At 43.4% G+C, this 25,160-nt stretch overlaps 2 protein-coding genes across 4 annotated transcripts; both read right to left on the bottom strand.

Moving 5' to 3' along the window:
* Nucleotides 1-4,323: 4,323 nt before the first annotated feature.
* Nucleotides 4,324-10,038, bottom strand: LOC139557746 (translocon-associated protein subunit delta-like). Of its 2 annotated transcripts, XM_071372895.1 has the most exons (7): nucleotides 9,824-10,038; nucleotides 9,524-9,642; nucleotides 9,354-9,428; nucleotides 9,060-9,149; nucleotides 5,403-5,468; nucleotides 5,151-5,249; nucleotides 4,324-5,104 (listed from the first exon to the last, which is right to left on the bottom strand). In XM_071372895.1, exons 1-7 carry the CDS (start codon nucleotides 9,870-9,872, stop codon nucleotides 5,099-5,101), a joined length of 504 nt encoding a protein of 167 aa, XP_071228996.1. In that variant the 5' UTR covers nucleotides 9,873-10,038; the 3' UTR covers nucleotides 4,324-5,098. The 2 variants fall into 2 exon arrangements, with proteins under 2 accessions (XP_071228996.1, XP_071228995.1); XM_071372894.1 differs by having other exon boundaries at nucleotides 4,324-5,249.
* A 2,240-nt stretch (nucleotides 10,039-12,278) lies between these two features.
* Nucleotides 12,279-24,900, bottom strand: LOC139557744 (isocitrate dehydrogenase [NAD] subunit gamma, mitochondrial-like). Of its 2 annotated transcripts, XM_071372889.1 has the most exons (14): nucleotides 24,807-24,900; nucleotides 24,526-24,641; nucleotides 24,187-24,231; nucleotides 22,819-22,830; nucleotides 22,546-22,643; nucleotides 21,031-21,140; nucleotides 20,450-20,510; nucleotides 18,785-18,917; nucleotides 18,517-18,650; nucleotides 15,387-15,489; nucleotides 14,982-15,128; nucleotides 14,504-14,598; nucleotides 14,304-14,364; nucleotides 12,279-13,403 (listed from the first exon to the last, which is right to left on the bottom strand). In XM_071372889.1, exons 2-14 carry the CDS (start codon nucleotides 24,604-24,606, stop codon nucleotides 13,302-13,304), a joined length of 1,182 nt encoding a protein of 393 aa, XP_071228990.1. In that variant the 5' UTR covers nucleotides 24,607-24,641; nucleotides 24,807-24,900; the 3' UTR covers nucleotides 12,279-13,301. The 2 variants fall into 2 exon arrangements, with proteins under 2 accessions (XP_071228990.1, XP_071228991.1); XM_071372890.1 differs by lacking the exon at nucleotides 22,819-22,830.
* Between the last annotated feature and the right edge of the window lie 260 nt (nucleotides 24,901-25,160).

Here is a 25,160-nt window from a genome sequence, read left to right as displayed (position 1 = left end):
CACAAGTTCTCAAAGGGATTAACGTCTGGGGAGTTTCCTGGCCATGGACCCAAAATATCGATGTTTTGTTACCCGAGCCACTTAGTTATCACTTTTGCCTTATGGCAAGGTGGTCCATCATGCTGGAAAAGGCATTGTTCGTCATCAAACTGTTCCTGGATGGTTGGGAGAAGTTGCTCTCGGAGGATGTGTTGGTACCATTCTTTATTCATGGCTGTGTTCTTAGGCAAAATTGTGAGTGAGCCCACTCCCTTGGCTGAGAAGCAACCCCACACATGAATGGTCTCAGGATGCTTTACTGTTGGCATGACACAGGACTGATGGTAGCGCTCACCTTGTCTTCTCCGGACAAGCTTTTTTCCGGATGCCCCAAACAATCGGAAAGGGGATTCATCAGAGAAAATGACTTTACCCCAGTCCTCAGCAGTCCAATCCCTGTACCTTTTGCAGAATATCAGTCTGTCCCTGAAGTTTTTCCTGGAGAGAAGTGGCTTCTTTGCTGCCCTTCTTGACACCAGGCCACCCTCCAAAAGTCTTCGCCTCACTGTGCGTGCAGATGCACTCACACCTGCCTGCTGCCATTCCTGAGCAAGCTCTGTACTGGCGGTGCCCCGATCCCGCAGCTGAATCAACTTTAGGTGCTTGCTGGAATTTATTGGGCGCCCTGAAGCCTTCTTCACAACATTTGAACCGCTGTCCTTGAAGTTCTTGATGATCCGATAAATGGTTGATTTAGGTGGAATTGTACTGGCAGCAATATCCTTGCCTGTGAAGCCCTTTTTTGTGCAAAGCAATGATGACAGCACGTGTTTTCTTGCAGGTAACCATGGTTGACAGATGAAGAACTATGATTCCAAGCACCACCCTCCTTTTGAAGCTTCCAGTCTGTTTTTCTAACTCAATCAGCCTGACAGAGTGATCTCCAGCCTTGTCCTCGTCAACACTCACACCTGTGTTAACGAGAGAATCACTGACATGTCAGCTGGTTCTTTTGTAGCAGGGCTGAAATGCAGTGGAAATGTTTTTTGGGGATTCAGTTCATTTGCATGGCAAAGAGGGACTTGGCAAATTAATTGCAATTCATCTGATCACTCTTCATAACATTCTGGAGTATATGCAAATTGCCCTCATACAAACTGAGGCAGCAGACTTTGTGCAAATGTATATTTGTGTCATTCTCAAAACTTTTGGCCACGACTGTACTTTAGTTCAGGTATCACGAAATACACTGTATTACGTACTATTCTTAAACCTTTGGATGCCATCTACCACAGTGCCCTTCGTTTTGTTACAACTGACAGTTTTGATACTGTATCTCGTATCAAAAGGTTCGGTGGACTTTGCTAAAGACCCGTAGATCTCTACATTACTCCCTTTTTGTTTACAAGGCCCTACTTCATAAACCGAACTAGGTAAATCTGCTTTTGTGTGTGAGTAAAAACATATATTTTTATAATGTGTATATTTATGTACAGGGCGCATTTGTAAAAGAGACCTAGGTCTCAATATGTCTTCCCTGTTAAAATAAAGGTTAAATAAAAAATGATTGACGTCACGGCCCCTCCCTGCTCTTTCTACTGTGTTTTGCTGTGCCTACTTCCTGCAGGAGATTGGTGGGCGGAGTAGGAGAGGTGGGCGGAGCTGGGAGGGTCATCAGTGCCTATGGGGCACACCTGTGAAAGCTCAGCTGTGGCATAAAGCCACTGTTTCCCCGTTCTGCAAGAGATTCCTCTCTCCATGCATACCTTTGATTGTTTCTTTGTGGCCTTGGTAGTTGACACCTAATTTACTGACCTTTATGCCTCATCTGATTATTGTTGAGTGTTTACTTTATTTATGGAATAAATTCATGTTATTCCTTTACTCAGTGTGTGGTTTCCCATTGTTAGTTAGAGGTTGTAACACTTGTTACATCCACTTCAATCAGTTTAGATGAAGGGGAGGAGACAAGTTAAAGCAGAATTGTTAAGCCTTGAGACATAGATTGTGTATGTGTTCCATTCAGAAGGTGAATGGGCAAGACAAAATATTTAAGTGCCTTTTGAACAGGGTATTGTAGTAGGTGCCAGGCGCACCTGTTTGTGTTACGAACTGCAACACTGCAGTTTCTGTGTGTATCAAGAATGGTCCACCACCCAAAGGATATCCAGCCAACTTGACACAACTGTGGGAAGCATTGGAGTCAACATATGCCAACATCCCTGTGGAACGCTTTCAACATCTCGTAGAGTGCAAGCCCCGACAAATTGAGGCTGTTCTGAGGACAAAAGGATGGGGGGGGGGCGCAACTCAATATTAGGAAGGTGTTCATAATGTTTGGTATACTCAGTGTATTTGACAAGAGAGAGATTGGAGCAGCCACTTAAAAACAGGCTTCTTCCTCCTGTCTTGAAATGTAGAGCATGCTCTCTCCTCTCCATCAAGGCATACCACGGTGTGACCGTTATCCCTACCCCCCTGAGCCTTCCTCCACAAGATGAACATAACCACTGGTTCCATTAAGAGGTTGGTGCTCTACATGGCACCCTATTCCCTACATAATGCACTACTTCTGACCAGGACTGGTCAAAAGTAGTTCACTATATAGAGCATATGTCCACTTGGGGGACAAACAGGGTTTCGATAGAGGCCTCAGCCTCTTTAAAGTCATGCATGTGACACTGTTTACAGCAGTAGGCGTCATGTGATGCAGGGATTTACGGATATGTTTACCACATAATACCACACAAACAAATGTGAAAGGAGAGAAAAGAAAATAGTTAATACGGTTGCTAATAAAGATTTCTACGTTAGGGAAACACTGGTTTTAAGCTGGTGTTTTTTTCAGAATTTATCTCCACAGTTCAAATAGAAAGGATGTTGTGAGTACATTGGAAAGATAGTGGTGAGTCAAGAGCAGGCTGATATTTATTGGGATGAATCTTGTCCTGTAGTCAGAGCTGAGTGGATTCCGCTAGATGGGCCTGTGAAGTCAAAATTGTCTAACAGCTTACTACACAACATACACTTAGTATTACTTTCTTAGCTAAAGTATAATTATCTCCCTTGCATATTACATAATTTATGCAGCAGCATAGAAGGGCTTGGACTCACCTTGGCTTGTGATGTGCTCACTTAAACATGAAGGTGGCGTGGCAGTTTTGTCATCAAACTGTGTCAAAGTCTGGCTTCCTCTGGATTTATGGTGGGAACTCAGGGGGAAGAAACACAGCCACTCCATTGAATGGCAGGCTAGTTTTTGCTTTGCAATGCTTGCAGTTAGCCACTGATTCCTTCCAAACGACTCATTGTTGAATTTGCGATTTCCAACTTGTTGTGTAATCCTTATGTCCAATGGCTGATGAGCACCGATACGTTTTATCTATAATTTCTCTTCATATGACAAGGATTAAAAAGGATTTGCCAGTAAATTGTGGACTTGATTCATGATGATGACTGCTATCTAAGACTTTGAAAGTAAGATGTTGACATGATCAGTCCAATCAAAGCTATAACGTGATTTGATGTCATTTTATCTGTGGCCAATGACCTTGAGCCTTATTGGAAGGGCACTTGTAATATAACTCTATGGCAGGACCCAAAGGGCTGACATTTTGGACGTCTACCCTTAAGGACATAAACTTGGCGATGACGTAGTGTCCCTATGAGTGACAGAACACTGAGCCAATCACAGCGCAATGCTCCTATTTTTTGCCGACTCGCCCCACCACCACAGAAAGCACTGAGCTAGGCTGAAACACCTGCATTTTGGAGCTGCCCTACTCCAGAAAACAAAAAAGACCATGTTTGTACACAGCTTTATTAACTCAATGAAAATATATATATTTTTTTATACATTGTTTGCAAACTGACATGTGACACGTATTAATGCCAAAAAAAACAGGCAAGCCCCTAAATATTTTGTTGCTAAAAATGTGGGGCTCAAAACAGGTGGCTCAGCCCCACCTGCCCTAAATGACAGGTCTCAACTGAAAACCTATACAGTATAACAGGCATCCAATTTCACAAATCCACCACCCTACCCCTTGACTGTAAGACAGACAATGTTGACATTTTGAAGCTCACTACAAAATATGTCAAATTGTAGGTAATGCCTCATTCCAAGTGACAAACATTCCAGCGAAATTAGAGGGGGGGGGGGGGGGGGGGCATCCTGCATATCCAGTCTGTCATCCAGCCATGGTAATGAATATATGAAGCAGCAGATGTCACATCACAGACTGTAGCATGATGTACTGCAGTACCCATAATGCAAGACAGTATTGCATTATGGGTGCTGTAGAACATGCCTCACACACACACTGGGAGAAAGACACACTAGGATAAAAATCGAACCATTTATTAATTCATTTGACCACCGAGCAACAAATAATCACCAACCCTGAAATATTTGGCCTCAGCCAGCCAGTGTAACAACAGTTACATTTAGATCAGTCAGCCACTACAAAGTTCACAGGGGCTTTAGAGTCTTGCACACCAGAGTTGGTATTCACAAAGTGTCTCAGCATATAATTGCTGATCTGGGATCAGTTTTGCCTTTCAGATCATAATAAGACCGAGGGGACCTAATGCTAGATCAGCACTTCTACTCAGACCTTTGTACGTACAGAACCAGTTATTTTAGAGTGTTTAGTATCAGTACAGATATCACACAATACATAAGTCCTTTACAAGAAAGACCATGAACTGATATTCTTGTCTTTCAGTGGTTAAGTCCACAGGTAGATAGGCATGAGGCTGTGGAAGGAAGTCAGCATTGGTCTATAGAAACAGTCCTTTCACTTTCAAAACTTGAGTTTGCTTTTGAACAAAAATTACTGCACTCAGTGGGGTACATTGGATTCGATTGAGGTGAACATTATTTATTTTTGGTTGACAAAACAATGGCTTCTTCTAGGAATTGATCGAAAATAATCAGCCTGCGTTGAAAATGAAAAAGAATTACAAAACAAATTGTTCTAGTTCCATATCTCAAAATGGATGGTGGCATATTGTTGTTCTGCCAAAGGTATGCTCGGGTTGGATTGTTAGAAAAGTCACCAGCATTCAAAAATCTTTCAGAGAGCCAGTTGTAGAGAATATTGGGATGTGTAGTCCTTTATGCCTGGATGGCGCTCTTAGAGAACAGTGGGACTTGTAGTCCTTTATGCCTGGATGGTGCTCTTAGCGCTAAAGGCCAGGTAATACACCAGGATGCCAATGAGAGCAGCCATAACCTCAGTAGGCACCCACGGGCCGTTCCACGCTCCCTAGAATAGACAAGACAAAGCCGCAGTTAGGAAGGAATCTCAGATGAGAATGAGATACACTAGGAGTTTCCAATTTTCAAATTGTATTGTGCGTAGAAGACACATCCATAAGTGGTGATCGGTATTCATTGGTTAGGCTCTTCAGAGACTCACCCTGTGATCTACATTGACAGAGAAAAGGGGCTGGATGGATTCTACATCCTCGTTGTTCCTCTGGGCCTGTATTAAACAAACATTAATATAAAAACAGACATACATTTGCATATGGCTAAAAGCCACAGTATTTCTTTAATCAAATGACAGGGGCAAAAACAGACAACCATGAATGCACCAGTGTTCCCGTTAGCCTGTAAATGACGGCTTTCAGCCTATTAAAAAAATATGAAAAAAGTCGATAAGTGTTGCCGGCCAAATTGTTCGCGCGAGAAAAAAGAAATCCATTGTGAAATGCTTGTTATTAATTAATGTAAAACACCAGTGGATATGCTCCAACTTTTAAGGCAAATATAATTCATAGGCTAATAAATCTTCAAGATGTTTGGAAATTAGTATTGGGTATGTTTCTATTTTTACATACACAAAAGACGTGAGATCCTAATAAAGGGACTGGGCAAAATTGGCGAAGAATGTGTTGATTATCCCCGTTTGCCATGTGCACGCCGACAGGGTATTATTTCTCTAAAACATTTAAGACGGCCTCGCACCATCTTGAGGACAAAGTAACAAGGCTGATGTGCAACAAGCTGCTGCAAAGAGTTGGACAGTTTTGACTTTCCAACAGCAGGAGCTCACTTTGAGCAGGCCAAGGTCCACCACAAAAGCAAGTAAATTAGAGGTAAAACGCCCCCCCCCTAGGTAAGATCAACTTACGCCCCCCCTAGGTAAGATCAACTTACGCCCCCCCCAAGGTAAGATCAACTTACACCCCCCCCCCCCCTAGGTAAGATCAACTTACGCTCCCCCCCCCCCCCCCCTAGGTAAGATCAACTTACGCCCCCCCCCCTAGGTAAGATCAACTTACGCCCCCCCCCCCCCAGGTAAGATCAACTTACCCCCCCCCCTAGGTAAGATCAACTTACGCCCCCCCCCCCCCCAGGTAAGATCAACTTACGCCCCCCTAGGTAAGATCAACTTACGCCCCCCTAGGTAAGATCAACTTACACCCCCCCCCCCCCTAGGTAAGATCAACTTACGCTCCCCCCCCCCTAGGTAAGATCAACTTACGCTCCCCCCCCTAGGTAAGATCAACTTACGCTCCCCCCCTAGGTAAGATCAACTTACGCCCCCCCCCCCCCCAGGTAAGATCAACTTACCCCCCCCCCTAGGTAAGATCAACTTACGCCCCCCCCCCCCAGGTAAGATCAACTTACGCCCCCCTAGGTAAGATCAACTTACGCCCCCCCCAGGTAAGATCAACTTACACCCCCCCCCCCTAGGTAAGATCAACTTACGCTCCCCCCCCCCCTAGGTAAGATCAACTTACGCTCCCCCCCCTAGGTAAGATCAACTTACGCCCCCCCCCCCCCCCCCCCCTGGTAAGATCAACTTACCCCCCCCCCTAGGTAAGATCAACTTATAAGTATTCAGACCCTTAACTTGGAGACTCGAAATTGAGCTCAGGTGCATCCTGTTTCCATTGATCATCCTTGAGATGTTTCTACTCCTTGATTGGAATCCACCTGTGGTAAATTCAATTGATTGGACATGATTTGGAAAGGCACACACCTGTCTATATAAGGTCCCACAGTTGGCAGTGCATGTCAGAGCAAAAACCAAGCCATGAGGACGAAGGAATTCTCAGTTGAGCTCCGATACAGGATTGTGTCGAGGCACAGATCTGCGGAAGGGTACAAAAAAATTGTCTGCAGCATTTAAGGTTCCCAAGCACACAGTGGCCTCCATCATTCTTAAATGGAAGAAGTTTGGAACTACCAAGTCTCTTCCTAGAGCTGGCCGTCCTTCTAAACTGAGCAAGCAGGGGACAAGGGCATTTGTCAGGGAGGTGACCAAGAACCCGATGGTCACTAACAGAGTTCCTCTGTGGAGATGGGAAGTACAACCATCTCTGCAGCACTCAACCAATCAGGCCTTTATGTTTGAGTGGCCAGAAGGAAGCCACTCCATAGTAAAAGGCACGACAGCCCCCTCTCAGAAAAAGATTCTCTGGTCTGATGAAACCAAGATTGAAGTCTTTGGCCTGAATACCAAGCGTCACGTCTGGAGGAAACCTGGTACCATCCCTATGGTGAAACATGGTGGTGGCAGCATCATGCTGTGGGGATGTTTTTCAGCAGCTGGGACTGGGAGACTAGTCAGTACCGAGGGAAAGATGAACGGAGCAAAGTACAGAGAGATGTGATGAAAACCTGCTCCAGAGCGCTCAGGATCTCAGACTGGTGCGACGGTTCATCTTCCAACAGGACAACGACCCTAAGCAGACAGCCAAGACAACGCAGGAGTGGCTTCGAGACAAGTCTCTGAATGTCCTTGATTGACCCAGCCAGAGCCCGGACTTGAACCCGCTCTAACATCTCAGGAGAGACGTGAAAATAGCTGTGCAGCAACGCTCCCCTTCCAATCTGACAGAGCTTGAGAGGATCTGCAGAGAAGAATAGCAACTCCCCAAATACAGGTGTGCCAAGCTTGTAGCATCATACCCAAGAAGACTGGAGGATGTAATCGCTGCCAAAAGTGCTTCTACAAAGTAATGAGTAAATGGTCCGAATATATACATAAATGTGATCTTTTTTTAAATTTGTATAAATTAAAAAATTTCTAAACCTGTTTTTGCTTTGTCATTATGGGGTAATGTGTGCAGATTGAGGAAAAAAACAAATGAATCAATTTTATAATAAGGCTGTAACGTAACAAAACGTGGAAAAAGGGGTCTGAATACACTATTTACATAACGAATTTGATTGGCCAACATCAGTTATATATTTTCTTAGTTTTGTGTCCGCCTCGAGTGTTTCCACTGCTGTGGTGCTGAATCGCAGCAGGAATGGGCAGTGGGGCGGGCCGGTCATGGCTGGAGGGGATACAGCTTTTGTCAAATTAAGATCAAGTCGATTTTTATTTTAGTTAACCCTAACCCTTTCCCTAATTCTCCTAACCTGCCTCGTTAATTATCATACTACGCTGCATAAGTTCTCCTAACCTGCTACGAAAAGTGAAATCGGACGTTAACATGACAGAAGCTGGATCCCTTCTAGCCATGACCCCCCCCCCCCCCCCCGGGTGTTCGTAGACAGACCCGTTTTGTTATTTATTAGGCATAATTAAAATGATCATGCCGAGGCTAAAATAAATAGGCCTAGATTGTATTTGAAAACGGCTTTGTTATTATACAAATAGCCTATAGGACAGGTTGTTATATTATACAAATATATTTTGAAGTTGTGTTTTATTACTGTGTAGGTGAAGTGTTCTTCTAGGCTAAATGTAAAAAAAAAATATATATTATATTCATTTATAATTTATAGCAGGGATGAAGACAACGGGTAATTTTTTGCTTTTCAATAAAACCTGTCATGTTGGTATAAGAACATCATTCTACATTATTTTAACTTTACAGGCTAATTTCTATTCTGTTAAGATGTATTACAATAATCTAAATGTGATTTTAACCACCGTAGGTGGACACCCTAATGCTTAAGCACCCAATGTATATGGACATTTCTCAAACGTACGGTAAATTAAAATCTTGCCTGTCACACTGCCAAAGTTTCCCAACGGAATCCCTGGAATGCACCTACCTTATGCAGACAGCACTTGAGTGAGTGAGTGAGTGAGAGAGACTATAGGGCCTACCTTGCGTAGAGAGCTGTAGGACTCCTCATCAAAGAACTTGACCTGGTATGTACCAGAGCTGGCCTGTTTGTGGGGCATGCTCCAGGACACCTGAGAAACAGAGAACATATGTCATATAGCTAAACACACAAGTTACTCTTCATAAGTGCGTATTGGACATATAGGGGTGGTTTTCTGGACACCTATTCAGCCTAGTCCTGGCCTATAAAGCATTTTCAACTGAGATTCTCCAATGAGCATATTTGTTTTAGTCAGGGAAACAGCAGTGTGTGTATGACCAGAGCAATGTATTACCTGGTACTTGCCAACATCCTGGCCTCTAGTCACAGGGAACTGTCTTCCATTGACATCAGCATACAGTGCCACACTCTGTTGAAGGAAGACAAACATTTTATATATATATATATATATATATATATATATATATATAAATAAAAGAGACTTGAGTTTGATATCTACAGTACCTGGGCTCCATTGGCACAGGCCAGGCTGAGCTCCACGATGAATACGGACTCAGAAGAGATGACGGCATCAGAAGTGGTGTAGGCAGAGGGTGTAATCACAGGGTCTGAACAACTCTCACCTAAACAACAGACAGCAAACACGTCTTTATTAGAGATTTATGGTATCAAACATTGCAAAACATGAACACATTACTTGTAAAGATATAGTTAACTCGCTAGCAAATTCTCATCAGTTAGCTACTGATGCTAACTAGCTAGCTACATTTCCTTGACGTTAAGTATTTCTCAGAAATTACTTACCCGTGCACAGGCATACAAGAGCAAGAAACGCTGCTATTCTGATCATCATGGTTGATTTATCAAAATGTGTTAACACGACTAAGAACTGTAGAACTAATTATTTCGAGATTTCACCAATTATTACAGCCACGTCTTCCTTCAAAAACACTTTCCGACCGGTGCGCTGTAATGACGTGTCCTGCATCCGCGGGATGCATTATGGGAACGTGACTCTATTGACACGTCACCTCTCACTGATAATATATTAAATGTCTTTATTATAGGCCATTAGAATAATCTCCTGAAACAAAACCATACTGCATGATGGTACATTTATATTTAATCAAAAATAACAATTTAAAAATAGATGTACCAATCCCAGATCGGCTCTTTAAATAAGCATTTGAAGGTTATTCCATTCCAGGTAACAGATACTCTGTGTTTCTGAGAGGGTAGTGCACTATAGAAGGAATAGGGTGCCATTTGTGTTGCATCCCTTGAATTTGCCTGCTCTGTTGTCGAGATCTGCTGTTGTCGAGATCTGCTCTGTTGTCGAGATTGTTCCTTTGTTACAACTTGTATTGCACTGAAATGTATTTATTACAACTACTGTGCAATGTTTTGAGTCCTGACTTTCCACTGAAAACAAAGTAACACAAGTAGGCTTAGATATACATTTTTATTTGATCAATAACAATGCTAATTTCATTAATCCAGCCACAGCTATAGTATATGAAACCAAAACAAATCCCATTTAGCAGGTTAATGTGCTGTTTACTCTAAATTTCAACCACTAAGTTTAGAGACAGTAAATACCCAGTGTACAAGACATTAAGAACACCAGCTCTTTCCATGACATAGACTGATCAAGTGAATGTTATGATCCCTTACTGATGTCACCTGTTAAATCCACTTCAATCGTTGTAGATTAAGGGGACAAAACAGGTTAAAGAAGGATTTGTAAACCTTGAGACAATTGAGACAAAGATTGTATATGTGGGCCATTGAGGGTGAATGGGGAAGACAAAAAAATGGAACACTGTATGGTAGTAGGTGTCAGGCCCACTGGTTGAGTGTGTCAAGAACTGTAACGCTGCTGGGGTTTTCATGCTCAACAGTATCCTGTGTGTATCAAGAGTGGTCCACTACTCAAAGGATATCCAGCCAACTTGAAATAACTGTGGGAAGCATTGGACTCAACATGGGCCAACAGACCTGTGGAACACTTGAAAACTTGTAGAGTCCATGCCCCGACAAATTTAAGACATTCTGAGGGTAAAAGGGAGTTCAACTCAATATTAGGAAGGTGTTCTTAATGGTTTGTACACTCAATAGTAGGTATTTGTGGCACAAACACAATGGTTGTTTTTTTAAACAATACAGAGATATATGCACTTCTGGTTTACAATTATGATTTCCCCCCCCACTGGATCAAATGAAATATATCTATATATAACATATACATACTCTAACAGAGTATATATGACAGAGTATAGCAACAACATATATTTCAGGGTACAGTTCTGAGTTGTTCATATAAAGACAGTCTGTAACAGACAAAGACGAGAAGTTATAGACCAGTATAACAAAAACCGTACAGATGCACTACGCAGAAATCGCTCCGCCATTTCCTGGTTGCTAAAATTCTAATAGTTCACCTAATTAGTATAGTGAATTATTGTACCATCTAAACCGCGGTGATATATATTTTCCATAAACAAAAATATTGTATTTTCAGCTGGTGTACAAAACCAAAAGTGAAAGACGCAAAAACTAAACTTAAGAACTGGAAGCATATAAATAGAACAGATCTACCACTTTTAGACTTGCTTTCAACGATAATTAGATTTATAACATTTCTACGTGAATTTGGTCAGGTCGCCCAAAAAGTTACATATTGCAGCTTTAAGGCAATTTAAAGCATACTTAAATTGATTTCAAAACCACAGAAAGGACATTGGTAAATCATAAGACTTTGGTATCTGTGGGAAAGTTACATCTGATAGTCACAGATAGTGTCACCCCCAAACCCTCTTTTTACGCTGCTGCTACTCTGTTTTATCATTTATGCATAGTCACTCTAACTATACATTCATGTACATACTACCTCAATTGGGCCTACCAACCAGTGCTCCTGCACATTGGCTAATCGGGCTATCTGCATTGTGTCCCGCCACCCGCCAACCCCTATTTTAACAGAACTCTCTGTTCATCATATATACATAGTTACTTTAACCATATCTACATGTCCATACTACCTCAATCAGCCTGACTAAGCGGTGTCTGTATGTAGCCTCGCTACTGTATATAGCCTGTCTTTTTACTGTTGGTTTATTTCTTTACTTACCTATTGTTCACCTAACACCTTTTTTGCACTATTGGTTAGAGCCTGTAAGTAAGCATTTCACTGTAAGGTCTACTACACGTGTTGTATTCGGCGCACGTCACAAATAAACTGATTTGAAACAGAGAAAGGGTGGGATACCTTGTCAGTTGTGCTACTGAAATCATTCAACTGAAAATTTAACCCAACCCCTCAATCAGCGCTTCTACCCGCCAGGCTACCTGTAGACGTAAAGCTAAGCGCTGGACTGCGAGAAGAACATAAAACCGTATATAATCTTTCAGCAACATTGCAGTACCGTAAGAAACATAACCGTTTACACACTTTCTTTTCTACTGTACGATAAATCACAATTAGGAAAATAGGTCGACAGTATAACCGTTTCAAGTCTCAAAAGTCTGCAGTGAACCGATATACCTAAGAAACAGTCGCTCAAATATAAATCACACAAACACATTATCTGCATACAATACGTTTAAGTGGAGCTGGAGGTGTTGCTGTCTAGGCCATCACGTGCTGGGATGTAGGATGAACCTAGCAGAGAGTAGCTATAAAGTGCTGCAGTTAAACCCAAGAGACAGATCCTAGCTGTTACTACTTCACTACAGCATGCTATTACAGATGCAGCTTGAGCCTCCTACTTCCTTTGTTTACGCTCAAATGTTAAATGTGCTTGAAAAAGCCAGGGAATGGTTATGGAAAGACAGAATGGTGTTAAATTGAAATAACACTGAAAGACATGAATTAATGAATGAATGAATGAAAGGCATGCAGAGGATTAGATAACATGGTCCAGTGTGGCTCAGCTGGTGGAGCATAACACTTGCAACACCAGGGTTTTGGGTTCGAGTCCCACAGGGGACTAGTACGAAAATGTATGCACTCACTACTATAAGTTGCTCTGGATAACAGTGTCTGCTAAATGACTAAACTGTACAAATGTAAAGTGATGAATTCGTCTGAAAGGGAGGGGTGTGTGTGTGTGTGTGTGTGTTTTTACAGGCAAGACGGAGGAGCATTACTATGGAAATAAACATGCACAAACACACCCCCACTCTCTCATACGGCACACAGTTGTTCAAATATACGAGACACACCAAGGATTTGTATGTTATCCAGCAGCATTGACTTGATGTGTGTGGTCGAAGTGCGTGTTCAGAGCTCGCTGGTGAGAGGCCCCTTGCTCTGGATGTTTCTCATGATCGCCTGAACCACCTCAGAGGTGGTGCCCTGCCCCCCGATGTCAGCTGTGTGCAACTGCAAGAGAATAATAAATACTGTAATACCAATCACATTGTCTGCTTTGGTCAACATTCAGAGGTGAAATATTTCACAATGTTGACAACAGAAATAACACAATTGTTGTTCTACACATTTCTTTCAGAATATTCTGCAACATCACTCTCCCCTGTGCAGGCCTCATAATTACTGTCCATCACACCTAACTAGAGGACGCTGGTGGGAGGAGCTATAGGGCTCATTAAAATGGCCATCCTCCTGTAGCTCCTCTCTGCAGACAACTCAGAGGCATTCTACACGGGTAATAAATCAGTAGGTACATAACATTTTGAACACTAGAAGAGACTCTATAGAGAAGCATACATTTGATTACAGGTTGGACTAGAGAGAGTGTCAAAGATGAATTTGAGAAATGCCAAGCTATATTAACAGAATAAAAAAAAAACATGTGAGTAGCTCTTTATTGGCCTGTGCTCTGTTGATAACTGGCCAGACCTGTCTCTCAGGAGGTGAGCAGGCAGTCAGGTGTTACGTCAGGTGAGAGTACTGAGCAGGTCAGGTGAGCGTACTGGGCAGGTCAGGTGAGAGTACTGGGCAGGTCAGGTGAGAGTACTGGGCAGGTCAGGAGAGAGTACTGGGCAGGTCAGGAGAGAGTACTGAGCAGGTCAGGAGAGAGTACTGAGCAGGTCAGGAGAGAGTACTGAGCAGGTCAGGTGAGAGTACTGGGCAGTTCAGGTGAGAGTACTGAGCAGGTCAGGTGAGAGTACTGAGCAGGTCAGGTGAGAGTACTGGGCAGGTCAGGTGAGAGTACTGAGCAGGTCAGGTGAGCGTACTGGGCAGGTCAGGTGAGCGTACTGGGCAGGTCAGTGTATTGCGCATAGTGACAAGTGTGCAGTGAGGTGAGAGGACTTGACTTACCCGAGTCTCGTTCATGGTCGTAAGGACTGCATTCCTGATCATAGTGGCATAATCGTGGAGCCTGAGACACACAAAAGGACAATGACTTTCATACCCTCTGTTCTGCCCAACAAGTCGACCGCAATTCAGATTATACTGTACATACACATCGTCATGGTTTAGAAACATCACCTTCATTAGACTACGCAAGATGAACTCACTTGAGGTGATCTAGCATCATGCAGCTGGCCAGTAGCATTGCAGTGGGGTTAGCAATGTTCCTGTCAGCAATACTCTTCCCTGTGTTCCTGGTGGCCTGAGAGACATATAGAGAAAGAGCATATTGCGAGATCAATGATATACAGTGCAATCGGAAAGTATTCAGACCACTTTACTTTTTCCACATTCTGTGGAAAAAGTAAAGTTACAGCCTTATTTTAAAATTGATTATTTTTTTTATTTTTTTGTCCCCCTCATCAATCTACACAAAATACCCCATATTAACAAAATAAAATCAGGTTTTTATACATTTTTGCTATTTTATATATATATAAAAAAAATATTACATTTACATAAGTATTCATAGAACCCAATGGGATCGAAACATTGTCTGTTTTTGGGGCATCTCAATAAACCACTGTGTAAGCATAATATTATATTATCAGAGTTGTGGACAATACAGGTGCCCACTGGACTGACCGTTTCGAAGACAGCATAGTCACGGCCGTAGTTGGCCCCTGGCACCAGCCCTGGTCCCCCCACCAGGCCAGCACACACATTGCTAACCACATTACCATACAGGTTGGGCATCACCATAACGTCAAACTGCTGGGGCTTAGACACCAGCTAGGAAATAAGAGAGGGATAGGTTAACAACACCAATAAGCATTAGTAACACACACAAAACAGACTTAAAAAATATTTAAAAGCAGGGATATGAACCTTCTTTGCCTGGTCCCAGATCTGTTTCTGCCGTCTCGCCAAGTGCCAACTCATGGCAATATCAAAGACAGCAAGAGTTGGCGAGTCAGCGCAAACAGATATGAGACCAGGCTAAAACTTACCGGTGTGCCTCTGTCATAAAGAGAGCATTGATTTTCATACCTGCATGGTGGTGTTGTCGACTATCATGGCGTCGAAGGCAATGTCAGGGTACCCAGCAGCCACCTCTCGACAGCACTGCAGGAACAGACCATCTCCCAGCTTCCTGTGAAGGTGAGAAAACAGGATGTTCAACACCTTGGTTGTAATATATGTCATGTATACCGGATAGGTCTGAGTACTATCTATCCAAATGTAATGTATATGAAAAAACTATATCTTGCTATGTAACTACTGTGTAAAAAAAAGTACCATGTAAAAGTAACAACAACAAAAAAACGTGTCCTCCGAAGAGGTGTATGGGCCAATAATAATATATACAGTACCAGTCAAAAGTTGACACACCAACTAATTCAAGGGTTTTTCTTTATTTTCACTATTATTATGGCAAGAACAGCTCAAATAAGCAAAGCGAAACGACAGTCCTTCATTACTTTAAACATGAAGGTCAGTCAATCCGGAAATGTCAAGAACTTTGAAAGTTTCTTCAAGTGCAGTCACAAAAACCATCAAGCGCTATGATGAAACTGGCTCTCATGAGGACCTCAGATTGCAGCCCAAATAAATGGTTCACAGAGTTCAAGTAACAGATACGTCAACATCAATTGTTCAGAGGAGACTGTGTGAATCAGGCCTTCATGGTTGAATTGCTGCAAAGAAACCACCACTAAAGGACACCAATAATAAGAAGAGACTTGCTTGGGCCAAGAAACACGAGCAATGGACATTAGACCAGTGGAAATCTGTCCTTTGGTCTAATGAGTCCAAATTTGAGATTTTTGGTTCCAACCGCCGTGTCTTTGTGAGACGCAGAGTAGGTGAACGGATGATCTCTGCAAGTGTGGTTCCCACCGTGAAGCATGGAGGAGGAGATGTGATGGTGTGGGGGTGCTTTGCTGGTGACACTGTCAGTGATTTATTTAGAATTCAAGGCACACTTAACCAGCATGGCTACCACAGCATTCTGTAGCGATACGCCATCCCATCTGGTTTGCGCTTAGTGGGACTATCATTAGTTTTTGATAATGACCCAAAACACACCTCCAGGCTGTGTAAGGGCTATTTGACCAAGAAGGAGAGGGATGGAGTGCTGCATCAGATGACCTGACCTCCACAATCACCCGACCTCAACCCAATTGAGATGGTTTAGGATGAGTTGGACCGCAGACTGAAGGAAAAGTGCTCAGCATATGTGGGAACTCCTTCAAGACTGGTGGAAAAGCATTCCTCATGAAGCTGGGTGAGAGAATTCCAAGAGTGTGCAAAGCTGCCATCAAGGCAAAGGATGGTTATTTGAAGAATCTCAAATATATTTTTATTTATTTAACAATTTTTTGGTTACTACATGATTCCATATGTGTTATTTCATAGTTGAGGTCTTCACTGTTATTCGACAAAGAAGAAAATAGTAAAAATAAAGAAAAACCCTTGAATGAGTAGGTGTGTCCAAACTTTTGACTGGTACTGTATATTGGTTGCATTCTGACTGTACCCTTCTTCCGGAAGTGTGCACTTTACTTGTTCACTCCACATTTTCAAAGCATTGGAATAGCGTACGCATGGGCTAGGGGGCGGGGTCAGTTTCCACCATATTTGTTACACAAATGTTTCCTTTAAAAATCTATGAGGCGAAGTGAACGAGTGCACACTTTGGGGCAAAGGGTAGAGAATTGGACCGTAGCCCCAAAGCACTCAGAGTGTGAGTCATTATAACACACATCTAGTGGAATACATACAGACGCCTCATTGACTGACTGACCTGACCTCACTGACTAAATGACCTGCCGTCTCTGACTAAATGACCTGACCTCACTGACTAAATGACCTGACCTCAATGACATGTCGTCCCTGACTAAATGACCTGCCCTCACTGACTAAATGACCTGCCCTCACTGACTAAATGACCTGCCCTCACTGACTAAATGACCTGCCGTCCCTGACTAAATGACCTGCCGTCCCTGACTAAATGACCTGCCCTCACTGACTAAATGACCTGACCTCACTGACTAAATGACCTGACCTCACTGACTAAATGACCTTACCTCACTGACTAAATGACCTGACCTCACTGACTAAATGACCTGACCTCACTGACTAAATGACCTGACCTCACTGACTAAATGACCTGCCGTCCCTGACTAAATGACCTGACCTCACTGACTAAATGACCTGCCGTCACTGACTAAATGACCTGCCCTCACTGACTAAATGACCTGACCTCACTGACTAAATGACCTGCCGTCCCTGACTAAATGACCTGACCTCACTGACATGTCGTCCTTGACTAAATTACCTGCCCTCACTGACTAAATGACCTGCCCTCACTGACTAAATGACCTGCCGTCCCTGACTAAATGACCTGCCGTCCCTGACTAAATGACCTGCCGTCCCTGACTAAATGACCTGACCTCACTGACTAAATGACCTGACCTCACTGACTAAATGACCTGACCTCACTGACTAAATGACCTGACCTCACTGACTAAATGACCTGACCTCACTGACTAAATGACCTGCTGTACCTGACTAAATGACCTGACCTCACTGACTAAATGACCAGCCCTCACTGACTAAATGACCTGCCCTCACTGACTAAATGACCTGCCCTCACTGACTAAATGACCTGACCTCACTGACTAAATGACCTGACCTCACTGACTAAATGACCTGCCGTCCCTGACTAAATGACCTGCCGTCCCTGACTAAATGACCTGCCCTCACTGACTAAATGACCTGACCTCACTGACTAAATGACCTGACCTCACTGACTAAATGACCTGACCTCACTGACTAAATGACCTGACCTCACTGACTAAATGACCTGACCTCACTGACTAAATGACCTGACCTCACTGACTAAATGACCTGACCTCACTGACTAAATGACCTGCCGTCCCTGACTAAATGACCTGCCGTCCCTGACTAAATGACCTGACCTCACTGACTAAATGACCTGACCTCACTGACTAAATGACCTGACCTCACTGACTAAATGACCTGACCTCACTGACTAAATGACCAGCCCTCACTGACTAAATGACCTGCCGTCACTGACTAAATGACCTGCCCTCACTGACTAAATGACCTGACCTCACTGACTAAATGACCTGCCGTCCCTGACTGACTGACTTACATGATGTTGGCCTTGTGAACTGCAGTGACCCTCTTGCGACCTTTCTCCCGGGCCAATTTAAAGGCATACTCAGCGATTCTCAGGGAATTAGTCCGGGTGATGATCTTGAGACACTCCACCACCCCTGATACACTCTACAGGACGAAGGGAAGGAGAGAGGGATGCTAACGCAGGTTATTTACAGTAAAGAGTGGAAATGGAAAAACACAAAGGGATGAGTTGAGGGAGTAAAAGTGTGTGTGTGTGTGTGTGTGTGTGTGCGTCTAACCTCATGCTCCAGACTGCTGTACTCTCCCTCAGTGTTCTCCCTGATGATCATGATGTCAATGTTGTTGTGGCGAGTCTGAACTCCAGGGAGGGATTTACAGTGCATGACGTTGGCATACAGGTCCAGACTGGTGCTGTGGGACAGAGAGACAGAGACGTTTGAGACAGTGTAAGCTGACAGGACTGGACCGAGAGATGAAGGAGACAGTGTAAGCTGACAGGGCTGGACAGACAGATGGAGGAGACAGTGTAAGCTGACAGGGCTGGACAGAGAGATGGAGGAGACAGTGTAAGCTGACAGGGCTGGACAGAGAGATGGAGGAGACAGTGTAAGCTGACAGGACAGAGAGATGGAGGAGACAGTGTAAGCTGACAGGGCTGGACAGACAGATGGAGGAGACAGTGTAAGCTGACAGGGCTGGACAGAGAGATGGAGGAGACAGTGTAAGCTGACAGGGCTGGACAGACAGATGGAGGAGACAGTGTAAGCTGACAGGGCTGGACAGAGAGATGGAGGAGACAGTGTAAGCTGACAGGGCTGGACAGAGAGATGGAGGAGACAGTGTAAGCTGACAGGACAGAGAGATGGAGGAGACAGTGTAAGCTGACAGGGCTGGACAGACAGATGGAGGAGACAGTGTAAGCTGACAGGGCTGGACAGAGAGATGGGTGGAGACAGTGTAAGCTGACAGGACTGGACAGAGAGATGGAGGAGACAGTGTAAGCTGACAGGGCTGGACAGACAGATGGAGGAGACAGTGTAAGCTGACAGGGCTGGACAGACAGATGGAGGAGACAGTGTAAGCTGACAGGGCTGGACAGAGAGATGGAGGAGACAGTGTAAGCTGACAGGGCTGGACAGAGAGATGGAGGAGACAGTGTAAGCTGACAGGACAGAGAGATGGAGGAGACAGTGTAAGCTGACAGGACAGAGAGATGGAGGAGACAGTGTAAGCTGACAGGGCTGGACAGACAGATGGAGGAGACAGTGTAAGCTGACAGGGCTGGACAGACAGATGGAGGAGACAGTGTAAGCTGACAGGGCTGGACAGAGAGATGGAGGAGACAGTGTAAGCTGACAGGACAGAGAGATGGAGGAGACAGTGTAAGCTGACAGGGCAGGACAGACAGATGGAGGAGACAGTGTAAGTTGACAGGACAGGACAGAGATGGAGGAGACAGTGTAAGTTGACAGGACAGGACAGAGAGATGGAGGAGACAGTGTAAGCTGACAGGACTGGACAGAGAGATGGAGGAGACAGTGTAAGCTGACAGGGCTGGACAGAGAGATGGGGGAGACAGTGTAAGCTGACAGGACAGAGAGATGGAGGAGACAGTGTAAGCTGACAGGGCTGGACAGACAGATGGAGGAGACAGTGTAAGCTGACAGGACTGGACAGAGAGATGGAGGAGACAGTGTAAGCTGACAGGGCTGGACAGAGAGATGGGGGAGACAGTGTAAGCTGACAGGACAGAGAGATGGAGGAGACAGTGTAAGCTGACAGGGCTTGACAGACAGATGGAGGAGACAGTGTAAGCTGACAGGGCTGGACAGAGAAAGCCACAGAAGACCATTTGGGATAGAGATAGGTGCCCTGTTAGAAGCACCTCAAGGAAGAGGTCCTGTCTTTTTTAAATCAACGATTGGATAGAAACCTTCACTTACCGGAGGAGGTTGTTTCTGGACTTGTGGGAAGCAGGCAGGGTGTGGAGGGTCTCAATGTTACCTACAAACACACAAACAAAAACACAAGCATGTTGACTGTTTTATAGGCATTCTATAGAACAGTGTTTCCCAAACTCAGTCCTGGGGCCCCCCTTGGGTGCACATTTTGGTTTTTGCCCTAGCACTACACAGCTGATTCAAATGACCAACTCGTCAAGCTTAGCTTATTTGAAATCCCCTGTGTAGTGCTAGGGCAAAAACCTAAATGTGCACCCAGGCAGGACCGAGTGTGGGAAACCATGCTATAGAATACAGACACACAACTTATCATATGACACAGTGACTGACACAGCTGCAGTTAATGGACAACAGGATTAAATAACAAATAACTGGAAGCTGCCTACAATTTGAGTACAAAATTACTTCAGTATTTCTCCCATAGAAAGTGCTTCCCCATTCAAGTTAATGATTGCATAATGGGTGGACTGGCAGCCATTGCAAATGTACCCATGAGTTCACCAGTCAGATTGCCAGGGTTAGAGCTTCCAAGGCCTTTCCATGGATTCTACAGTTTCTCCTACCTTTGAGGGCCACTCCGTTACGGCGGATGGCTGTGATGGCGTTGTTGATGTCATCCTCGGTAGCTGAGCTGACGTTCACAACCTCAAAGTCCACAGGTACACAGCTGAACCTATAGAGCACATTAACACAATATGGGAAGGACAACCAAACGACTCAGCCATTCTACCTCAACTCATTGGTTGTACTGTATAACTATGGGCATGAGACATATTGATGTCTATGTGTTTATAAGCTGTGAATATCTTGTTATGAACTTGGAACAAGGCTCACTACCATTCCAACGCATTTAAAGGGACACTTCAGAATTTGGGCAATGAAGCCCTTTATCTACACTGAAAAAATATATAAACGCACCATGTAAAGTGTTGGTCAGATGTTTCATGAGCTAAAATAAAAGATCCCAGACGTTTTCCATATGCACAACAAGATTACTTCTCTCAAATGCTGTTTACATCCCTGTTAGTGAGCATTTCTCATTTGCCAAGAAAATCCATCCAATTTACAGGTCTGGCATATCAAGAAACTGATTAAACAGCATGATCATTACACAGGTGCACCTTGTGCTGGGGACAATAAAAGGCCACTAAAATGTGCAGTTTTGTCACACAACACAATGTCACAGATGTCCCCATGGTGGAGTTGGGGTTATGGTATGGGCAGGCATAAGCTACAGACGAGGCCAATTGTCGTGCCATTCATCCGCCGTTATCATGTCATGTTTCAGCATGATAATGCACAGCCCCATGACGCAAGGATCTGTACACAATTCCCAGTTCTTCCATGGCCTGCATACTCACCTGACTTGTCACCCACTGAGCATGTTTGGGATGCTCTGGATCGACATATACGACAACGTGTTTCAGTTCCCGCCAATATCATGCAACTTCGCACCAGATACTGAATGGTTTTGTGATCCATGCCCCTAAATTTTTGTTTTTTAAAGGTATCTGTGACTAACAGATACATATTAGTATTCCCAGTCATGTGAAATCCATAGATTAGGGTCTAATGAATTTATTTAAATTAACTGATTTCTTTAGATAAACTATAACTCAGTAAAATCTTTGAAATTGTTGCATGTTGCGTTTATAGTTTTGTTTGCCAGAGTCAGATGAACTCATAGATAAAAATAAAAATTCTCTGCGTGCAGTTTGAAGGAAGTTGCTAGTAGATACCACAGACTTCAAGTCATTGCGCTAAAGCCAGGTAGCATTGTCAAGCGAAACGACCTCTAACTTCCTTCATACAGAGACAAAAAAAACATGTATCCATGAGTTCATCTGACTCTGGGCAAGTAGATAAAATCCTGAAGTATCCGTTAAATATAACAGTTCATTAATTTAACAGTTTAAGTGTTTATAAGCCATGAATGCTATGACCAGTTATAATACAATTAGCAGACCTTAAGAGCTCCCAGGGACATATTAGTGGCTATGTGTTTATAAGATGTTGATGAGGTGCGAATAACAGCTTATAAACACGTTATAGACTGTTAGAAAGCATATTTGACTGACCTGAAGAGCTCCTTTACGTGATTGAGCAATTCTGGTCCAATACCATCTCCGGGTATCAGAGTTACAGTGTGTCTGCCACCATACTTCGCAGGAGGGGGCTGAAATGCATACATTTTTTTGTTATCCTTGCACACTTTTCTGTCAGAGTTACCAGGCTGCACCGAAAGCAAATCAAACTATGGTTGTGTGCCAATGGTGTGAATAAGGCGTGTTGTGTGTGATGTGTAACGTGGGAATGTGATGAACGGTGATGCAATGCAACGCGGTACTTACAATGATTTGTCCCTATTAGTTGTAGAAACGGCCGGAAAAGCAGAACAATACAGTGAGAGATTAGCAAAGCACCAGAAAACAAACAGTTGCCCTACACCTCAGATTGCTAGCTCATTAATGATCCCATCTCCCTAGAGGGGAGTCTTGGATCAGGTTACAAATGCTCAGCCTAAAGGTGACAACGGAGTTAGTTAGCTAGCCAATTTTGTCACACCAAATCAACCAAACAATAATCAATACCAAGCAGAAGTGTCTAGAGCTCCATCTGAAATGTTTAAATCTGACAGAGTGGCAGTGTGAATCTTGTGCTGCTCATAGTAAGATACCTGGGTAGGCTAGCTACATCACCAGTACCATGCCTCAAATAAACATACTTGACAGCAAGCAAGCCTTGTGATTTCTGACAGTCAAGTATACTAGGCAACTCATCATGTGCCTAAAATGCACATTATAAACTGGTTGGTTCGAGCCCTGAATGCTGATTGGCTGACAGTCGTGGTATACCACGGGTATGACAAAATATTTATTTTTACTGCCATAATTACATTGCCAACCAGATTATATTAGCATTAAGGCACCTTGGGGGTTTGTGGTATATGGTCAATATACCACGGTTAAGGGCTGTGTCCAGGCACTCCGTGTTGCGCATAAGTGCCTTACTGCTTAAGTAAGAGGCCTAGCTACTGTGATCTCTGCACACTCTGCTAGCTACTGTGACCTTTGCCTGACAATCAGACTGTGATAGGTCTGGTTCATAGTTAGATTAATGCCATACATTGGCTTGGAAAATTTCCTCACACAAGCTCTACGTGCCAGAATATTGAATAAAATTATATTTTAACGGTTGTCTGTGTAGTTGGTCGTTTTGGCGGTAGGAATGTGAGACAATATATCCACAAGATAGTATAATTAAATCACCTTATCATAGTGCTGGTAGTTCGTTCACATTTCTATCACCTGAAGCATGTGCAGAACCATGTAAACACTTACAGGAGCTCAACAAGTACGCATGAGTGGTGTGCATGTATTTTCATATTGTGCACATGCATGAGGTGATAGAAATCTGAACACACTACTAGCGCTTTGAAACGTTGATTTAATTATACTTTCCTGTGACTATATTGTCTCACATTCCTACCTGCAAAAGGACCACCCTAAAGTGAGCTAACATTTGATTGTATTTAACATTCTGGGTTTTATTTAACGCTAATTTCTGCCTGAAGTAGAATTCAACGCTATTCCACATCGGGTTGGTTTCCATGTAACGTTAACTGTAATCTCTGCACATTCACAAGATCTAGCTACAATAGGCCTACTCAAACCACCACAGATAGCCTATCTGATGCAGTTTCAAAGATGGGCACTCACTACTGTTGACTTCTCTCTGCGACTGCTCACTGTGGCTCCAAACACCTCAGGAAACAGAAGAACAGGATAGTGCGTTAGATAACTCAACTTGTGGTTCATGTGGTCGTTGAGTCCCTTTGGGTCTTTCTAGAGATAAGCAACAATACAGTATACCGTATGAAAGTCAAATGAGATAGTAGCAAAGGGAGGGACATTGGTTATCACTGACAGTGACATGCGCTTCTTGCTAATGCTAACCAGAAATGACCTTGTATTCTAGTCCAGAAACACAATTTCTCTCAATCATGTTGTATGTAGTTTATTTACCATCATAACAGTGAATCATAAACTCTGTCTTACTTTTGCTGTCGTTGCCAACCGTCCACCCCAAATGGGTTTAATGATTTTGGACATAGATATCACTGCACCGGAGGCGGCCATCTTAACGGAATCCGACTAATGCCGTTAACGCGCATCTGCTCGTGCCCATACACAACAGAGAGAAGAATCGATAGAGATCCTATTATAACATTATTCAGTGTTATATTATTAAATTACTAATAATTATTAGTATTCTAATTCCCAATTCTATGGAATAATATTGCCACATTAGAGCTCGAGCTGTTCATAAATCAGTTTACCATATAATTTTGTAATCCATTCTGCCTCCGTAATATAGTTTATGTAATTAATTGGGTGGTGATATCCTCCCATCATAACATGAACAACATGTATGACGCGTGGAGGCACCATAATGAGTAACCAATGATTTACAGTATGTACTGTATACACATGGGAGTAATGCCGCGTTCAAAACAACTGGGAACTGGGATCTCGGAAATCGCGGGCTTCCGACTTCAGTGTGTTCAAAACAACTAGGAACTCGGAAAGAAAATCTAACTCGGTTACTCCTGCCTCTTTCTGGAGCTCAGACGTTCCGACCTGAAAATCACTGACTTTGTGATTTGAAGTCGTATTTTTCAGAGTTCCGAGTT

Source organism: Salvelinus alpinus, chromosome 28 (genome assembly GCF_045679555.1).
Source record: "Salvelinus alpinus chromosome 28, SLU_Salpinus.1, whole genome shotgun sequence".
NCBI lineage: Eukaryota > Metazoa > Chordata > Actinopteri > Salmoniformes > Salmonidae > Salvelinus > Salvelinus alpinus.
The sequence above is the reverse complement of the archived record's forward strand: the minus strand, read 5'-3'. Positions and strand labels throughout refer to the sequence as shown.